This window comes from Corylus avellana, chromosome 6 (assembly GCF_965113065.1).
Source record: "Corylus avellana chromosome 6, dhCorAvel1.hap1.2, whole genome shotgun sequence".
NCBI lineage: Eukaryota > Viridiplantae > Streptophyta > Magnoliopsida > Fagales > Betulaceae > Corylus > Corylus avellana.
In genome coordinates, this window is record NC_142495.1 from 18,226,453 (window position 1) to 18,246,170 (window position 19,718).

Genomic DNA, 19,718 nt, shown 5'->3' on the forward strand with positions numbered 1-19,718 from the left:
AGCAATCAAATAGCCACACCCAAAAGGAAACCAATCGTAAAACACTAGCTGTCCTTCTCCGTCATCAGTCGCCAACGAGAGAGAGCCTTGTGTCTACGTCGTTCTGCCACCACAGTGCCGCCACCCTCGACACTATGTACAACCGCGCTCCGCCACCACCCAGCCACAGATCGGAGGACCACAAACTCCTGCGCCGCCGATCTCTATGCTTTCCTGGCACCGAGCCAATCGGTTCTGCACTAGCAGCACCGCATCTCAGCCGTCTCTACGCTCCAACATATCACTTTTGTTACAATGGTGTGAGAGAAAGGAATAAACCAGTGCTGCACTTGCAGCACAGCATCTCCCTTGAATTATACGTAATTTCACAAGTCCTTAAAACTTAAAAGTCTCTCAATTTGATTTATTTAAAATTTTGAACTTTCAATTGTAGTAAATTTATCTCTCAGATTAGATTTTTTTTTTTTTTTTTTTTTTTTTTTTTTGACAGGTCCACACAAGGAGGGAAGAGAGATTTGAACTAGTGACCTTCACTTCATTAAGTGTGGTCCCAGACGATTGAGCACCTCTTAGGGACCTCTCGATTAGATTTTAAATGTTAAAAATGAGACAATAACACTTTTTTATAAAATTATAACACTTTTTATAAAATTACAAATTTACCCTTAATTTCAAATTAAAAACAAAAAATTATATGTTAAAAAAAAATAAAAATACAAGGTGGACCAACGGTTGGACCACCTTGTGACCTTTTTTTCAATTTTTTTTTTTTTAAGAGTAATTTTGTCTTTCTAGGAGTTTTAAAGGCAAAAATTGACGGAATGAGTAAATTGACTGCAGTTGAAAAATGTTCAAATTAAAAAGTTTTGAAGTTTGGAGAAAACTTGTCAATTTACATAGTAATTTATGGGTCTAAAGTAAAGTTATTTCTAAAAAAAAAAAAAAAAAACGTTTTGTTTGATTTTGTGAAGGAAGAAGGCAGTGGATCTTGATCCAAAAAAGAGGAATTGGACTTTGCTAGCAATAGTTCAACAGGCCTACGTCCGAGCTGGTGTCAACAAGAACTCCTCCAAGCTCTTTTCAAGACTATTGGAATTGGGCTTGGATAAAAACAAAAAAAAAAAAAGTCTCAACTCATGCAATTTTTACTTTCCAAAACATGATGATGACTTTTGTTTTTTTTTTTTTTTTCGAAGAATGGAAGAATGATGCAGAATGAAAAATAAATAATCGGGTGTTTTAGTTTTATTTATATTATTAGTTTCATTTAGGTTTAGGTTATTAGTATATAATTTTAAAATTTAAGACTTAAGCTCTGTTTGCTTCGACGTAAAATAGTTTCCTTCGTAAAATATTTTTAGGAAAGTCATTTTCCCTGAAAATATTTTCTGTCGAAAACATTTTACAGCGTTTACCTTGCACACTGAAAATGATTTTTTTTTTTAATATCTTTTTTTTATATATATATTTTCCAATAAGGTCCCTACCGGGACCTGCACGGGACATGTTCAAGACCCCGCAGGGACTTGCTCGGGACCCCACCGGAACTTAACTGGGACTTGTCCGGGACCTCGCTAGGACCTACCCGGGACTTGACCAGGACCCGCCCGGGACTCGCCCAGGACCCGCCCGGGACTTGCCCGGGACCCCGCAAGGACCCTCCTAGGACTTAACCGGGACTTGACTGGGACCTGACCGGGACTTGCTCGGGACCTGCCCAGGACCTGACCGGGACTTGACCGGGACCCCACTGAGACTTGACTGGGACCCGCCCGGGCAAGTCCTGGGTGGGTCTAGGGCAGGTTCGGTCAAGTCTCGAGCGGGTCCCGGCGGGGTCTTAGGCAAGTCCTGGGCGGGTCATAGTCAAGTCCCGGTAGGTCCCGGGCAGGTTCGGTTAAGTCCCGAGCGAGTCTCAGTCAAGTCTCGAGCAGGTCTTGGGCGGGTCCCGGCCAAGTCCCGGGAGGGTCCCGGTCAGGTCCCAAGCGGGTCCCAGTCAAGTCCCGACGAGATTCTGGGGGGGTCTTGGCAAGGTCCTTCGATTTAAGAATGAGATGCTCATAGTCGGAAAATGGTTTACGGTTTTGAAAACCGTAAACCATTTTCCAAAATTTAAAGAAGAATTTTCGGTCAAAAGAAAAATATTTTCTGTTGACCACTATTTGATGTCAAAGTAATCACCGTAAAATACGGAAATAATTTTTTGGAAACCATTTTACGTCGAAGTAAACGGAGCCTTAGTGTTATTTTGTAATTCAATAATGAGCTTGGCATAAAGCCAGTCAAATTAGGGTTAGGTTTTTGTCCGTATCTATTTAAGTGTTCTTTTGTACTCCAATGAGAACAAATTAGAACTTATGAAAGTATTATTCGGTTTACACTATAAATTGTGATTTATGATATGTTTTTGTTAATTTTATTAGATGGATGCATTTTACTTAATTGATTATGTGACCATTCAATTGGTCTATGAACAAGATTGGTTACAAAGTACATTCTAAATTATATGGAGAAGAAATGGTTAATGAAAAATCTTTTATAGGATTATTACTCTTAGGAAGAATATGTAGTTTGATAGAGTACAATACATATAGCTTTAGGTCCTTTAGTGTTACATTTGCAAGCACGTATTTTATGATTGCCTATTTTTTTAAATAATCAGTTGTTATCATTTGGAAAAGTAATTCTTTGAACTAATTCCTTGTCTTATTGCAACCTTAAGATATATAAAAGGAAATACCACTCATCAAACTTTTTTTTTTTAATTGACAAAGTAATATATTATGTACCTGAGATGTAAAATATATCTTTTCTCACCGTCCCAATAGTGTATGAGACAAATGTATGAATTTCAATTAGGGTTACTATGGTTGCGATTCTACCATATATGTATTTTGGTATAGACGCTTATGACCTTTCCCTCTATGCCCTACACCTACGGTAATGATTCCTTTGAAATTACGATCTTTACCACAATGATGTTTTCTATATATCAAATTAATGAAATTGTTTCAATCTTTTTTTATTCCATGTATTATTCCTTCATGACTCCATGTTTCAATCTTTTTTGATTCCATGTATTATTCTTTCATGACTCCATTTACTAGCCGCACGAAATAAAATCTTTTTAAGAATACGAACTCTTTTAAAATTACACATGATTTTAAAACAAATTGTATTTCGGACGACGATCTTGTGCTTTTGAAAAAAAAAAGAGAGAGGAGAATCGATCCTCCCACCTATATATGATTGATCATGAAACTCGATTTTGAGCACCCAACACCAAAAAAAAAAACTTGACTTTCATCCCTTCTTAACGCTAATTAAACACCCTAGAGAACCTCATATGTACGATTTTCTACCCTCTTTAAGGGTGTGAGAGTGAAGAGGAGAAGTAAGAGGAGCTTGAAACAAGTGATTTTTGTCTGTCCTAAAGGCAAAATCTTGTTCATTTAGTCATTTCTGCCAAGGTAAAAGCCTACAACTATACAAGTTCGCTATTTACTTTTGCACTTCTTTACTAACCATGGCGATTGATTATTTGGGTTGTCTTGGGATTGGTTATTTGGGTTGATTCCAGCTCTTGAATGATGGCTGTTATTGTACGCATCGGAGCACCGATGTTATACAAGAGATTTATATGAGAACGCGTAAACCCTATCGAAAAGAGTTAAGGTTTCGAGTAAGCCACACATATTAGAGTTATAATGAATATCTATAATAAGTACTAATAATTCATTTACATGTCTTCTTATTTAAGATGATAAAAATTATTGTCGGTAAGATTATGCCTTATTATTTCTCTAAAACTCTTTACTTTTCCTTATTAGCATAATTGTAGAGGCAACATATTTTTCTAAAATGATTTTTTAAGATTCATGGCATTAAGAAGGTTCTTATCTCTTATACTTCCTTTTGTTTCATTAAAGTTAGGCTCAGAGCTCGATTCTGGGTTACTTTATTTCCTAAAAATAAACTAAACATAATTTATTGGGTCCAAGAAAAATGTACCTTTGAGTGTGAACTATTTCTCCTAACAATAATCAAAGCCCCAAACAACAACAATGCTAAAAGTTAAGCCAAATAATGGTGCAATCATAAATGATTAAACCATTTAACTTGTAATACAAAAACAAATATTGTGAACTCAAATGACAGTAGAATAACCGCTCAAAGTCCCAAACTATATTGAGTTTCTGGTTTGGAGCGAACTAGAATATGTAGGGAAACTAAATAAAAGGGGTTATATAAAGGTTTTTTTTTTATTTTTTTTATTTTTAATGTTGGAAGAGTGGGCAAAACTTAAAAAAAAAAAAAAATTAAAAAGGGACACAAATATTATTTTGGGGGACAAAAGTATAATTTTGAGAGAACAAAATTATAAATATGTATACTCTAATTAAGACAATTCTTGAAGTTAATGTCCCCCACCTTAAGCCTTGGGTCCACCCCTAAGCATAGGGTAAGAGCCTGTTTGAGATTGCATTCGAGAAATAGAGTTTTTAAGTCAAAAATAGTTTTTGGACAAAAATTTCATTTTTAAGCTTTTGCCAAAAATATTTTTTGGTCATTTTTAGTAGGGGTGAAATAGCGGTTGCGGTTAGCGGTTAATGGCTAAAACCGCTAACTGCAACCGCCTAGGCGGTTAGTAAATTTTACTAACCGCCTCCGCTAACCGGGTAGCGGTTAACCGCTTTGGAATAACCGCTTTTTTTCTAACCGCTTTTTTTGGGCTTTTTTCTTTGGACCGATTTTGGGCCGGGTTTGGACCGGGTTTGGGCCGGTTTTGGGCTCACTTTAAACATTTTTTTTCTCTTTTTTTTTTTTCCCTTTCCATGGCCATTTTAGCATTAAAAATTGCTATATACCAAAATCTTGTTAGCCACCTTCTACAAATCTACACATCATATAATATACAAATAAAATTACAACAAAATCATCACTTCACTTGTAGTCTTATACATAAACTCACAAGCAAGTTCATAAACTCACACATAGAAATAAAATAAAACACAAACAAATTCATAAACTCACAAGCAACAAAAAAAACCAACATATATGGTTAAACTTGAAGCTTGAGGCTCATTTCAATCAACCAAAAAAAGTTCATAAACTCACAACTTATTGTTATTATATATATATAATATATAAATATATATTATATTTAAAAAAAAAATGGTTAGCGGGTAGCGGTTAGCGGTTAGCGGATTTCCAAAACCTACTAACCGCAACCGCCTAGGCGGTTAGCGGTTTTTACTAACCGCTTTCAAAGCGGTTAGCGGTTAACGGTTATAACGGTTAGCGGTTAGCGGTTGCGGTTAGGCGGTTTTAAATTTCACCCCTAATTTTTAGGCTTTTTGGACCCTTAAAAGTGCTCTTAATTTTTTTACCAAATGAATATATTTTTCTTCAAGTAGACTTTTTGAGTGTTAAAAACACTTTTAAATCACTCAAACGTAATTCCAAACAGGCACTAACCTTATACAAGTAAGAAATGCCAATTCTAATAGGGAAAAAATACTTGACTTTAAAACCTTAGAGCATTTATAGCCGTCTTTTTTGGCTAGTTAAAATGCTAAAAGGGTTTTAAAAGTCTTTCCGGTGTTCAATATATTTGGTTAGCAATATTCACTCAAAAAAAATAAAATAAATAAATTTAGAAGATTTATTTTTTTCATTTCATTTTCCCCTATCCTCGTTTGCATGGTATCCAACCTGAATATCTGGGACTATTATTTTTTTCATGGCACTGTTCATTTTTTAAATTTAATTTTTATTTGGATAGCGGCTTGAGTATCTCGGCCCTCTGGCTTGTGCGGGGCCATGAATTTGAATAAAAAAATATATATAAATGTTAGGAAAAATATACCTTTGATAAAATATGACTATATGGAAAATATCACATTTTTTAAAAAATGGTTTTAGAATGTGATAAATCTTCAAAGATACGATTATTGTAGAAAGAATAAAAAAATCTTTGAGAAATAATATTTCAATGAATTAGTAAATTAAAGTGGATAGGGTATGTCCTCAAGAGGTAGCTCAATCGGCTGAGACCACGCCTAATGAAGCAGAAGTCACTAGTTCGAATCTCCCTCCCTCCTCTTGTGCGGACATGTGAAAAGACAAAAAAAAGTAGATAAAGTCCCTAAGAGGTAGCTCAATCAGCTGGGACTACACCTAATGAAGCGGAGGTAACTAATTCGAATCTCTCTCATCTCTCTTGTTCGGACATGTCATAAAAAAAAATTAAAAAAAAAGTGGATAGCTAAAATGTTGAGCCTAATATATGTGTTTTGAAAGAAAAAAAAAAAAAATTGATAATTAAGACTCTGTTTCAACATAAAATATTTTCCGGTGTATTTCTCATACGAAAAATGAGTGATGACGGAAAACGGTCGACGACTTCCAGCAACATTCAAAGGAGGTATGACGAATTTCAGCTGAGGTCCGGCAATTTGAGAGGTAAAAACTCAAATTCGGAAAATAATTTATGAAATTTAAAAACGAAAATCATTTTTCGAAACTAGAGAAGTTATGTTTATCAAACTAAAAATATTTTCGATTTAACTATTACTTTTGGTCGCACCAAATACCAAAAAAATACAAAAATCATGTTTTTAGAAAATATTTCACACCGAAACAAATGGAGCCTAAAATAAAAATGTGATTTTTTTAGTGATTTTGGCTAATAAATTTGCTAAATATGATGTAGCTTTGAATAAATCCGAACCATCTTTTGTACACAAGCAGCCTAAATAATGATGTCACGTGAACACCGTGTCAATGTCATGCATGCAGCACTAGCAAAAGAAGTTGAGCTAAACTCCTCGAAGACTTTTTCTTTATTGCATTAGCGTTATAATTGTTGTTCTGTTTCTTTTTCTTTTTTTACGGTGATTTTTATTTATTTTTATTTAAAAAGTATTTAAATGTGATATAAAGGTACAAATAATATTGAAAGTTTTATTAATATTTTTATTTAAAAAAAGAAAAGAAAGATAAATACTATTGTTTATCCGGGCGTTCTCCTGGTCTTACATGGATATTGTTTTATAAAAAAATAGAAAAAAAAAAAAAAAAAAAACTTACTCCATCGATTCCTAAAAAAAGAAGCAAAAAACAATATTCACGCAGGATCAGGAGAACACTCGGAAGAACCATAGCATTCCTAAAAAAAAAAAAAAATTGAAAAATGCTAAGCGTTCTGTTGGTGTTCTCATACTCCTAGGTGGATATTATTTTCTACAAAAGATATGATAGGAGCTCAACTGAGCTCCATCTAAGACACAACTTTTGTTTAAAGCTACATAAAAGTTGTCATGTACAAAATTGAAATTTTAAAAAAGAGACAAAAATCAAAACATATGTCCACAAAAGTTGGGTCTTAGATGCGGCATATATCTTTTTTTTTTAAAAAAAAAAAAAAAAAAAAAACTGGTTCTGGTGAGGGAAATGCTAGGTGCTTTTCCACCGGTCCCTTATTTCTCTCACTTAGATTTTAGAAAATAATATTCACCTAGGATTAGGAGAATACTAGGAAAACACTAGAAAAACATATAGCATCTTCCACAATAATTTAAGAGCAATGCTATGTGCTCTTTTAGTGTTCTCCTAGTGTCCTCCCAACCCTTCAAAATGCACTAAATGGAAGAAATGGAGGGATTTTGAAATGGAGAGGATCCTTTTCCTGTAATGTGGCTTTTAAAATTATTGTTGAATTTGAGATTATCATTATTGACTTTTAATCTATTAGTGATTTTAAAAGTTACATCATAATTGAAAAGACATTAGAAGAACGCCTAGCATTTTCCATAATTTAATGAGAAATGCTAGGTTTTCTCCTAATCTAAATAAATATTATTTTATAAAAGTTGGGTGAGAAAAATAAGTACCAATTTTTTATAGAACCAGAATAACACTTTAAAAACATTTAACCTCACCCAACCTTGGGTGAGGTTAGATTAGACATTAGCCATCTAGGAAATGGGAATAGTGAAAACACAACCCAATAATAAATCCTAGATCCTCAAAATATTGACTTTTTAAAAGCAATTAAAAACGGGTTTACGTCTTCATGAAAACAATAAAATGTGATTTTCCAAACGTACAAAGCCTGCTGGCAGTAGAAATTCATACGCCCAGAAAAGAAAGTACAAGAGAAAGTGACAGAAGGTGCGTGAAACCTCGCACGCAGGCATATGTTATGTGATGTACCAAAACACCCAAATCCCCCGTAACCTAACGGTCCTCGCGTTGAAACCACTCCCTTCGATTCCCATTTTCCTTTTTTCTACCCCTTCTCTGATCTCGTGCTTCCAGTGCTCGATTTCGCACAATCCTCCGGAAAATCGGTGTTGGGGAACGAGAGATGATTTGGGCTCGCGTTAAATGATTGTTTGACTCGTCGAAAATTTGTATTTTTTCATTTTGGTGAATCAAGTTTTGATGAGCCTTTTTCTTGGTGTGTGAATGAGATTGGTGGCGCTGCGAAATGAGCACGCTGAGGCAGCAGGTGTCGGTTCGGGACCTCGTCGAGGAAGCCAAGAAGCGGATTGTGGTTCTGGCCATATGCGTCGTCGGATTGTCCTACCTCATGTCCTGTGAGTTTTTCGATTATTTTCCGTTTAATTTTGTTATTTCATTCTACTTGTCCGGTGCAATCGGTTACTTCGGGAGGATTTTTTTTTTTTTTGGGGGGGGGGGGGGGGGGTGGGGGGTGTGTAGGGGGGGTAGAGCTATTTATAGTGTTTTCAACTGGGTTTGATCAGTGTGGTAATGAGCATTGGAAGTTTTGGATGAATTTTTGGGTACTGGTTTCTTAATGTTTGGAGATGATTGGCTATATGATTTCACGTGGGACACCAGAATATTGGGTTTTTTTTTTCAGATGAATTGCCCTTTTTACTTTCTCATTTGAACCCATCAATGCTGGTTTGGGGTGAGTGCGGTATAATCTTTTCCTTCATTTCCGGTTGGAGGAGGTGATCGGAAGGTTTCAGTGCGAGGGAAGGCATAGAGATAAATAAATTATAGAGTGCTCACTTCTATATTAGTTGTTAGGCTCAAAGAGTTGTATTTGTGTAAGGGATAGTGATACCATTTCTATTGTGCGCTTTTATGATGCTGTGTTCAGGTGCCGAGGCAGGGGTTTTTTAACCGGCTATCATGATATGTAATGTCTGCTACAAAACATACTATCTGGAGTCAATGTTTGTTGGAAGGATTTTGTTGATATATGTTTTGCATGAGAATTGCAATGTTGCCCGTACCCTATCTCATAACCTTGGTTGTGTAGTTCGCTTGATGAAAATTATTTGACTTTTCAGCTGACAGGATGATAGCAGACATTGTAATCAGGTTTTTAAGGTGCAATGTAAGGATGGTAGGTTGTGAAGGCATCATATCAAATGAGGAATGGGAAATGATCCCTCTTCTTCTGTTAGCATCTTTGTTAGGAGGGTTTGTGATCTATCTTGCCTTAAAATTGGCAGTATCATCTGTATTTCACCCGCCTAACTTCCCTAAAAATATCTTGTTGTTGTAAGGAACTCATTAATAGTTTGAGTGTGTGCTTGATAAACATTGTTTGGAAATAATAAGACTTTTCTCATTTAGGCTCCATGAATTTTGATAGTTGTTTCACCATGCTAGATTTTATCACATGCTTGCTTAGATAAATCTGCAAAAAAAAAATCTAATGTTTGTAATATTATACTGAACAGAGATGCATCACATTTCTGAATGTGCTTGCAGGTCACTTGGGGATTACCGTTTCATGGTCATGTTAATATTTTGTTCCTTTTTTTTTTATTTTTTATTGTTCTTATGCTTCTCTGCTATTACATATTGGTTTGGAGGGAGGGGACTTGATAGAACTGTGGATTGTGTAATATCCCCAAACACAATAAACTCAGCAATAATATAAACTAAGTGACCTATATATATATATAAACTAAGTGAACACAAAGTATGACATGCACATCACAATCATAAGACAATAGATTTGTTTACGAAGTGGAAAACCCAAAGAACACATTAATGGGAAAAAACCATTCCGGGATAGATAAACCTGAGAAATCACTATGAGAGAATTCAAATTATAGACATAAGAAAAACTAATTTGATGTAAACTCCTAGACTTTGTAAGACAGCAAACCAACCGGCATGCCTTCCAGCTCAACAATCTTCAAGTAGTGCATTTTCTCACTGACTACATCGATAAGCTCTTAACAGTAACACAAAGAAGTAGCAGCATAACGAAGCAAGATACAGTGAAACAAGAGCACCTCTAGAATCCAATCTAGGAAAACTATAATTAGCTTGCTTAAGCTCCAAATGAGCATAAGTTTCTATTTATACCTTTCACTGAAACTGAAGAGTGTAATAAATCTTTTAGATCTGTTCATTTACAGGAAATTTTGTTAGGACAGTTTGATGAAGAAACTTAGATCTGAGATTTCTTCATAACGGTTGTGGAAACGTCATGACGAAATGCTAGGGTTTCATCGCTATCCAATAGTTTCGTAGTGACATCTTCCTAACGATATGATGACGAAAAGATACAGTAGTGTCATGGTGGGATGTTGATGGGATGCTAACGTCATCCTAACGACTTATAGAAGGTTGGATCTCAAAACATGTCATTTTCGTCATGATGGGATGCTGATGTCATCATGACGAAACCTTACAAAAGGTTGGATCTTAGAACATGCCATTTTTGACATGTTGGAATCATGAGGAGATGATGACAAAAAGGGATAGTAGTTTCAGTGAGCATTTTGTAATGACAGGAAGTAAACCAACTTTATGTATTTGCTGAAGTCGTCATGACGAAATCTTACAAGAAGTAAACCAACTTTGCTGATCAAAACCGTCAGCATTTCGTCATGACAGATTCATGACGAAATTACATAGAATGTACAAAATACCACAAGACATCTAAAAACTTTTAGGAAAACAAATACTGAGTTTTGACACACCAAATATGGCCAATTTCTAAAACCTAACATTTCTCTTTTAGACATGGGCTGCAAGTTTTTTTTTAATTGATTTTTTTAGTCTGTTTTTTGAACTTACACTTGTAAAAGAGTTTGTGTGGTGCCAAACTTGGAGAACAATTATATGTGGCGAAGTGGTGCTTTGGGCAGTGTTCTTTTGTGAGTGGCAGCCTTAAGGAATCAGACTAGTAGAGATGATGTATATCCTTAAAATGCTTGTCAAGTGTCTCCATAATGTGGGAGATCAAGCTTCATTTGTTATACTTGTTGAATGTGATCATGTTTTATCTTGTCTCAATATGCAACTTATTTGTTCTTGTTCTTATATCAGTGACAAGCTCCTCAGTTTGGATCAACTTGCCTGTTGCTGCCTCCTTGATTATCGGCCTTCGTTATTTATCTTTAGATTTTGATATGCGGAGAAAAGCTGCAACATACAACAGCAACCTGTCCTCTGCAAATACTCTTTCTCAAAAGAAACCTCTTGAACATCCTAAAAATGTTGAAAAGTTTGACTGGAGAAGGAAAGTGAATTCTCCTGTTGTTGAGGATGCTATAGATCACTTTACTAGACATCTGGTTTCTGAGTGGATGACAGATCTCTGGTACTATCGCTTAACACCTGATAAAGAAGGTCCAGAGGAACTGTTGAACATTATGAATAGTGTACTTGGGGAAATTTCAGATCGCATGAGGAATATAAATTTAATTGATCTTCTGACAAGGTTTTTGTTCCCAAGATGTCACAAACCATTTCTCCCTAATTTTCAATGGCTTCTTTTTATTCAGAAGTTGATTAGCTGGGGAACTGACTTTCCTAGGATGGTGCAGGGATCTTGTTAATCTTGTTTGCATTCACTTGGAGCTTTTTCGTGCAAATCAAGCAAAGATTGAGAAGAAACATTCGGGATTGCTAACAATTGAACACCGAGATATGGAACTAAGACGCATCCTGGCTAATGAGAACAAATTGCACCCTGCTCTATTTTCGGCTGAAGCTGAGCACAAGGTTGTTTACTTGCTTACTTTCTTTTTGGCTCTTTAAATTATGCTAAAGTCATTGATTTGCAGGTCTTACCTGGAAAGGTTAATGTATTGTTTCTTGATTTTATCTGTCTTTTCAAATGTGATTAAGATGCTCTCTGCACCTTCTGTTTCCAGGTTTTGCAGCACCTGATGGATGGTCTTGTTTCTTTAACATTTAAGCCTGCAGATCTGCAGTGCTTTTTCTTCCGTTGTATGGCCAGGGAGCTTCTTGCTAGTACAGTAATGCGACCTGTCCTAAACATGGCTAGTCCTAGGTATGCATTGCTTCCCAATTTGCTTCTTTGTTTTATTATGTGTTCCAGCTTTCATTTTTTTCATCATTTTCTCTTTTGGCAGGTTTATCAATGAAAAAATTGAATTCTTAGTCCTTAAAATGACCAAAGCTAATAAAGGTTTCTCAGTACAAGGAACATCTCAGTCCAAACCAGATGAGTCTTCTAGGATTTCATCTGATCATTTTTCTAAATTCTTAGATCCTTCTGTCACTGGAGTTGAACTCGTGCAGTTAAAAAATGCTCAATCAAGAACTGCTGCCGATACATCTGCAACAGATCATGTGAATGGAAATAAAGATCCCCTGCTTTCCATTGATCCTCGGTCGACCCGATCATGGAACTCATTGCCCTTCAACTCTCAAACTAGTGATGAAAGTGGTCTTGAACGACAACGCTCAGGAGGAGAATGGGGTGACATGTTAGATCTGATTTCTCGTAGAAAGACTCAAGCCCTTGCTCCAGAACATTTTGAAAACATGTGGACAAAAGGGAGAGACTATAAAAAGAAGGAAGGTGAAAATTGGGTCATTGAACAAGTACCACAGGGTTCTTCGGCAGCAAAGTCCCATAAAGTGGATAATTTAAAGGCAACATCCAAGCCTAAAGAAAAGAACACTATAACCAAGCTTAATCACTCTGAGAGTGGCACTGTTCACTCTGGACGTACTGCTCGTCTATCTATAGAAAACTCATTCCACCCTACAGGTCGGAGTGTATCAAATCGCTCTTCATTTGTTTCATATGAAGAAGATGATGAGCACAACCCTATGCGTTTGGAGGAGATTGACTCAGGGAGCAGTACTTCTTATACTTCTGAAGATGAAGAAACTAGCAATGTAACAGGCCTTGATTCTCCTGTAACTAAAGTATGGGATGGTAAAAGCAACAGAAACTTGTCTATTTCTCACATTCATCACCCACTTGAAAATTCAGAAGGCCGTATTGCAAAGAAGACTGGTAAAGGGCATCTTCACTTTCAAAGATTAGCTAGAACCCCATCCAGCCATAAAAGGTCTAGAACAAGGAGTCAGAAGACGCACATTTGGCAAGAGGTTGAGAGAACAAGCTTCTTGTCTGGTGATGGACAGGACATACTTAGTTCTGCAAAAGGACATGCAAATGTCGAGGACTCTAGTGATGATTCCGAGATTGAAAACTTCGGTAGAGTTCAGAGTGGAGCAGCTGCTTCTTCATCTGCACCCTCTTTTTCTATACCGGAAAGTCAAAATTTGACTGTTAATTCCTTGCAAAATTCATTGGCGGTGGATTCCTTTTTTAAGTTGAGATGTGAGGTACTTATGATAAAGCCATGTAATTTGTCTTGTTTTGGCATGTTCAATTTGTTGTTTTCTGATGTACTGATATATGTAAAGGATGTAAGCTCATTTGCTGTTGCAGGTATTGGGTGCAAATATTGTGAAGAGTGGTTCAAAAACATTTGCCGTTTATTCAATATCTGTTACAGACGTAAATAATAACAGTTGGTCAATCAAAAGAAGGTGCCAAGGATTATGCTGTAAACTTTCTGGTTTTATCCTTGGTTGATGCGTTCTGTGATTTCTAACATGTCAAACGATGATATCTTTAGCAGTTTTGATTTACTTATGGCTTCTGTAAGTGAACTTCATTACTTTTTTCTGTTTTTTAAATAGGTTTCGTCACTTTGAGGAGCTTCATCGGCGTCTAAAAGAGTTTCCAGAGTATAATCTTCATTTGCCACCAAAGCATTTTCTATCAACAGGTTTAGATGTACCTGTCATTCGAGAACGGTGTAAATTGCTTGACAAATATTTAAAGGTCAGAGACTGAATCTTACTTTTTCTCATCTTTTGGAGTATGAATGGCAAACTCTTTAGAAGTACTATGTACGTCTGAGTTGGAATTTCAACTTAAATTCTGATTATGATTCTTTCTGGCCTGCTTCTTTTATGATCTTTTTCTTTTTTCTTGTTTTTGTACGGCAGTGCTTTATCTCTTCCTTCTGGTTCTTCCAGAACATTGTGCTCCTTCCAAGTCTTTTTTTTTTTTTGGGTGGAGTCACATTTTTTTTCATCAAGAACGTTTTATAAAACCGTTGGGACTCCTGAAGTTAAGAGTATCTTACTTTCATGCAATTCATAGGTTCAACAAGCAATCGATATTTTTCACGATCAAGGGTGTAGTACTATTTGTAGTAGTGGCCCTTATATATCGTATTAACAATCAAAAGATGGTTGAAATAAAAAATCTCTATTTGACAATGAGCTGAAAAGTTGGGTTTTGGCCATGCCTTGGGGAGTGAAGATTGTTGCACACGAGTTTGTCTATCAATTGGGACATGCTTATTGTCTGCTCTTCTAGTTTCATTTGGTTAATCAAATTTGTGTCATGAGTGGACTGGTAATTTTACCTTCGGCATAACCAGTAGACTTGGAAGTTGAGTGCAACTTAGCTATGAGAAACAACTCCAGCTATACGTTATTATCTATTTTCATCTTGCTGTGCCAGCTAATAATATCCTGCTCTGTAGCTTCCTCTCATTTGATAACCTTATGTCTTATTGTCCTTCAGAAGGTTATGCAGCTTCCAACAATTTCAGGGTCAATTGAAGTTTGGGACTTTCTCAGTGTGGACTCTCAGGTTCTGTATTTTCTTCTCTTCTTTGACTGAATTTTTTTCTCTAGGGGTGAGGTTGGATCTCTGATCTTCTGAGTTCTGGGGAGAAATTTTATTGTTGTATTTTATATTGCAGACTTATCTATTCTCAAATTCCTTTTCTATCATCGAAACTTTATCAGGTATATTATGTTTAATTCACAATGTTTAATTTATGTTATATCTTTTTCTTTCTTATTTTTCCTTCCTTTGATTCATCCCATCTTTCCATATTTGTTGGAAACTTTTTAGTTGACCTAGAGGATAAGCCATCTGAAAAGAGTAATAGGCTTCCAAATTTTCTTGGGCCTACAACCGACCACTTATCTCCAAGGAGAGAACATTTAAGCGCTGGAAGTAAGGAGTCTGCTTTGCCGATGAAGACTAATTTTGTGGCAGATGGATTAAGTTCAAATGGTAAAGGCATGTCTCATTCTCCTGTAAAATTCTTGGTAAACAATTTGGAAAGTCAGTTGACAATTCTGGCTTTGATTCAGATACTAGGCCACAAAGCTATGCATCTTCCCCCCAGAACTTGGGGACCACTGCAAAAGAAAGAGACTTTAAACAAAGAGACGGTTGTGGTTTGGAAGAGGCATCCGAGTCGCATCTTGAGGCTGCTACTGACCCAACACTTCCTACAGAGGTAATCTCGTCTGTCTTGGGAATTGATATGGAACCAAACTTTGTAATGTGATGGGTTATGCTTTATTTAGCAAATTTTATGATTTCTGGATTTATGTTTTAAGTTTTGTAATACATATTTATTCTACAGTGGGTGCCACCAAATTTAAGTGTCCACATATTAGATTTGGTAGATGTCATCTTCCAGCTTCAAGATGGTGGATGGATCAGGTATTACATACATTTAATTGTTATTTATGTCCTTATATCTTAGCAATCGCACCTTGATCCGATTGATGAGCTTCTTCAACTGAACACTTATCTTGTGTGCATTACAGGCGGAAGGCTTTTTGGGTGGCCAAACAGATATTACAACTAGGAATGGGTGATGCCTTTGATGACTGGTTAATAGAGAAAATCCAGCTTCTGCGTAAGGGATCAGTGATTGCTTCAGGAGTCAGGCGCGTTGAGCAGGTAACATTTGATGCCATTTGCTCATTTGACTTTCTCAAATTTTATGAGTTTCTCTTTATTATTTCATTAAGTATTTAGATTCAGGTTTTACGCTTGAGCTGGTGTGAAGTTTACTTTTGCAATCAGTATATTTAATCTGTTGGTAATTGATGATTGGATATAAGTTCGTAAATACTACTATCTGAGTTGAGTAAGATTAGCAAGAGTTAATTTTAGGTGCATGATGTAGTGTATTTGGAGAGAAAGAAATGACTGAAACTTTGAAGACAATGAGAGAACGGTGGCAGAGTTAAACGCCTTCCTTTTCTATATCCTTTTCCAGTTGATGGTTGTCTATGATTGTTTTCATATTTCTAGTTTTTATGACTTTTTTTTTATTTTTTTATTTTTTATCTTTTATCTTTTTTTGGTTAGGTATTTCTCTTGTATACTTCTTATGTATTTGGGTGCATCAGTTAATATGACATATTTTACAACCAATGTTTGTTCAGGATCAGTCTTGATGACTCTTACTGTCTTACACACACTCCAGCCATATTGAACTTGTGTTGAGTGTTTTGTTTTTTTTAGTATCCAAGGAGGGGCTTCCTTTCTAAACAACATGCAACTCTAGTCAATGATAGATTTGAATATACCTAAAGCATTTTCCTTGGCATTCAATTTAGTCATCTTAAAAGTTTCTTAATAAAATGAAGGCATTAATGATCTCACTTCTATATCATTTTGGTGATTTCTGTATTCTAGTTGCTTGCTTCCTTAAAATTATATCTGAAAAATGGACTAATAGATTTCATGCGATATCAAAACCTGCCCCCTCTCTGCAAAAAAAAAAAAAAAAAAATCCCTCTGATATTTTAAGTATCATTGATCATTGTTATTGAATTGAGCAATTCCAAGAGAAGGTATGAAAGAATAATGCGCACTGGTTTACATCGCTGTGCTTCATTGCATTACATGTAGGATTCAACAGTAAATACTGCTTCTGATACGAAGTTCAGTGAATAGTTTCCTCAAAATTAAAGCCAACGATTTAATCAGTTCCGTATAGGGAAACTTTCAAGGGTGCAGTGCACGGAACCGGGGTTTATTCTGTAAGGGTGGGTCTGAAGGGCTCTGCCTTGGAGAGGTTCCCTGACATAAAAAAAAAAAAAAAAAAAATTAGTTTCCTGAAAATTATATAGGATTAAAAAAAAAAAATCCTTGGGAATTCCTTTTTGGAAATGGGATAAGACTTTGGAAGTGAAAAAAGAAGAAGCATTGAAACCTATTCAAATGTTTCTGGAAAGTGATTTCTTTAATTTTGGGAAACTGTAAGGCTGAAACTGTGTATAATAATGAGCAAGTCGCCTTTCACCAATGCTTTAACAAAGTAGCTGTACCAGAAGCGAATTGACCTGAGAATGCAGTAAGGGTCCTGATATGATTAGATGTCTATATATGATTAGTGCGTGTCTTATAGATTTTTGAGATAGAAAATGTATTACTGATGTGGGCTCATGTTATTTAAATAGATACTCTGGCCCGACGGTATATTCATAACCAAGCACCCCAAGCGACGACCACCACCATCTACTAACCCATCCCAGAATTCACCTCATGGCCGACAACCTATGGAGATATCTTCACCTAGACTCACTGATGAGCAACAACAGGAGGCAGTTCGACGTGCAAAGTTTGTATATGAGCTAATGATTGGTAATATCTTCTGTCCAGTATGTTCCCTGTTTTTATTATCTTTGTTGACACTGAATACAAATGTCTGGCTTATCTTTGAAATTCAATGGCTCTACGTTCTTTTTTTGAATGTAGATAATGCACCAGCTGCTATCGTAGGTCTTGTAGGTCGCAGGGAGTATGAACAATGTGCAAAGGATCTCTATTTCTTTATTCAGGTATTCTGTGGAAGTTGACAATTCTATATGTTCACTTTCCAAATTTTCTATATCAAGTGCTCACTCGCATGTGCACTTCTTTGACTTGGAAATTGTGTCGCACAAATAGATTAAACAGAAAGTACTCTGTTGTCTGCACTTTGGATCATTTGTGGATCCGGATCAATTAGAGTAAGCTCCTATTATGACAATTCATTGCATTACCATGCTGTGTAATAACAACCCCACCCCACAGCATAAATGATACATCAGATTTTTAAGTTTTAAATTGTCGGAAATTATTAGTTGTGTTGTAAATCTATCATGTGTGTCAATGTCCTTTCTATATAGCTGCTTCTCTATAGTTGATACACCCTCCATTCAGAATATGTGATCAGAGCGTAGAGTCTTGCCAAATTGAGGAGTAGCTTTTTTGGGAGCTTATATATTGGGTCTGTGGGGGGGCAGGTAAAGGGTCACATTTGAAGTATCTTCCTCGTGTAATGAATCTTGTGGTTCCCAATTTATATTTTAGTGTGGTAGTAGAGTAAAAAAAAAATGATATCATAATCAAGAATAAGCAGCTTCCTGGACTTGGCCGAGGTTATCTGGCCCCAACCCAAAAGAAAATTCTTTATTCTTTTAAAAGATGGATTGTAGCGTTCTTGGTATTTCACATCAATTTCAAAAATATGATCTTTGATCATAATATTGTTTTAGCAGAGTTCTAATGACTTGTTTCTTGTGCAGTCATCAGTTTGTGTGAAGCAACTCGCTTATGACCTTCTTGAGCTGCTGCTTTTGTCGGCATTTCCAGAACTAGATTATGCTTTTAAGGAGTTGCAAGAAGAAAAGCATAAATTTGGCGAATTCAAGGAAAATTAATGTAAATTTAGAGCTTGCTTGATATTTTTGGCTCTTCGACTTTCCTTTTTTCTTTTTCTTTTTTTGTTTTCAGATTTGACCACATGTTTTTTCTTGGCTCGTGATTTTGATTTCATTCATAGGTGTGAATTCTGTAATTAGCCTTTTGATTTGGCATCTTTGAGGAAATTGTATGTAAATCATGAGATTAGTGCAAATATCCCATTTATAAAGCTCTCATTTTATTCAAAAATTTGAAGAAAAATTGACAATGTGGTAAGATCCTTTTACAATCATTTAAGGAATTCTGTAGTTGTAGTCACATCGCTGTCATGTTCTTGTATGAGGACTCACTTCCTTCTGCAAGCACTGACCCATTTAGTCCAAGTTTAAATCAAGCTTGTTTAGATGGTTTTAGTTTTGAGCTATGTACTTTTATGGTGGTTGAAGAATTTGCAGGAGGTGAATCTGTAGCCTAGGTTCGTAGAAGCCAACAAGAGCATTCCTGAAACCATTGAAATAAGAGGAAAATGGTTCCAGAATGATGGCTCATTATACAATGAGTAATGCAGCTAAAGCTACATTTACTCTTTACTTTTTCACCAATTTTGTCACACCATGAGGCTGCTTTTAAAACTATTATTGGATTAAAACTCAATAAAAATCCATCACGAATCCAATGGGAAGTGTGTAGCATTGCTAATTATTCACAACTCGTAAAATTGACATTAGCTATCAAGCGTCTTTTTTCTTTTTGGTTGATCTATATAATTTTACATTTATACTTCAACACAATTTAAACATAACACACGAATTAATAGCTGACAATTTTATACACAACTGACAAACATGATACAAAACCAATATAAAACTAACAAAGTTAGGGTTAAATGTTTAACTTGTTTAATTAAATAAGTGCCTATATAAACCTT

At 35.8% G+C, this 19,718-nt stretch overlaps 1 protein-coding gene across 2 annotated transcripts; it reads left to right on the plus strand.

Moving 5' to 3' along the window:
- The first annotated feature begins 8,139 nt into the window (after positions 1 to 8,139).
- On the plus strand, positions 8,140 to 19,034 carry LOC132186203 (phox (PX) domain-containing protein). Of its 2 annotated transcripts, none has more exons than XM_059600055.2 (16): positions 8,140 to 8,600; positions 11,329 to 11,722; positions 11,829 to 12,006; positions 12,159 to 12,298; positions 12,381 to 13,611; positions 13,718 to 13,818; positions 13,972 to 14,116; positions 14,870 to 14,938; positions 15,051 to 15,096; positions 15,206 to 15,376; positions 15,451 to 15,599; positions 15,729 to 15,808; positions 15,916 to 16,051; positions 17,563 to 17,746; positions 17,861 to 17,943; positions 18,673 to 19,034. In XM_059600055.2, exons 1-16 carry the CDS (start codon positions 8,492 to 8,494, stop codon positions 18,805 to 18,807), a joined length of 3,351 nt encoding a protein of 1,116 aa, XP_059456038.2. In that variant the 5' UTR covers positions 8,140 to 8,491; the 3' UTR covers positions 18,808 to 19,034. The 2 variants fall into 2 exon arrangements, with proteins under 2 accessions (XP_059456038.2, XP_059456039.2); XM_059600056.2 differs by having other exon boundaries at positions 15,206 to 15,370.
- The last annotated feature ends 684 nt before the right edge of the window (positions 19,035 to 19,718 follow it).

Excerpts from the sequence above, each read along its gene's own strand:
- LOC132186203 (XM_059600055.2), top strand. The coding sequence starts at position 8,492 with ATGAGCACGCTGAGGCAGCAGGTGTCGGTTCGGGACCTCGTCGAGGAA. Across the intron at positions 13,612-13,717 it reads TTTTTAAGTTGAGATGTGAG|GTATTGGGTGCAAATATTGT; the intron begins GTACTTATGATA and ends TTGCTGTTGCAG. Across the intron at positions 14,117-14,869 it reads TGCTTGACAAATATTTAAAG|AAGGTTATGCAGCTTCCAAC; the intron begins GTCAGAGACTGA and ends ATTGTCCTTCAG.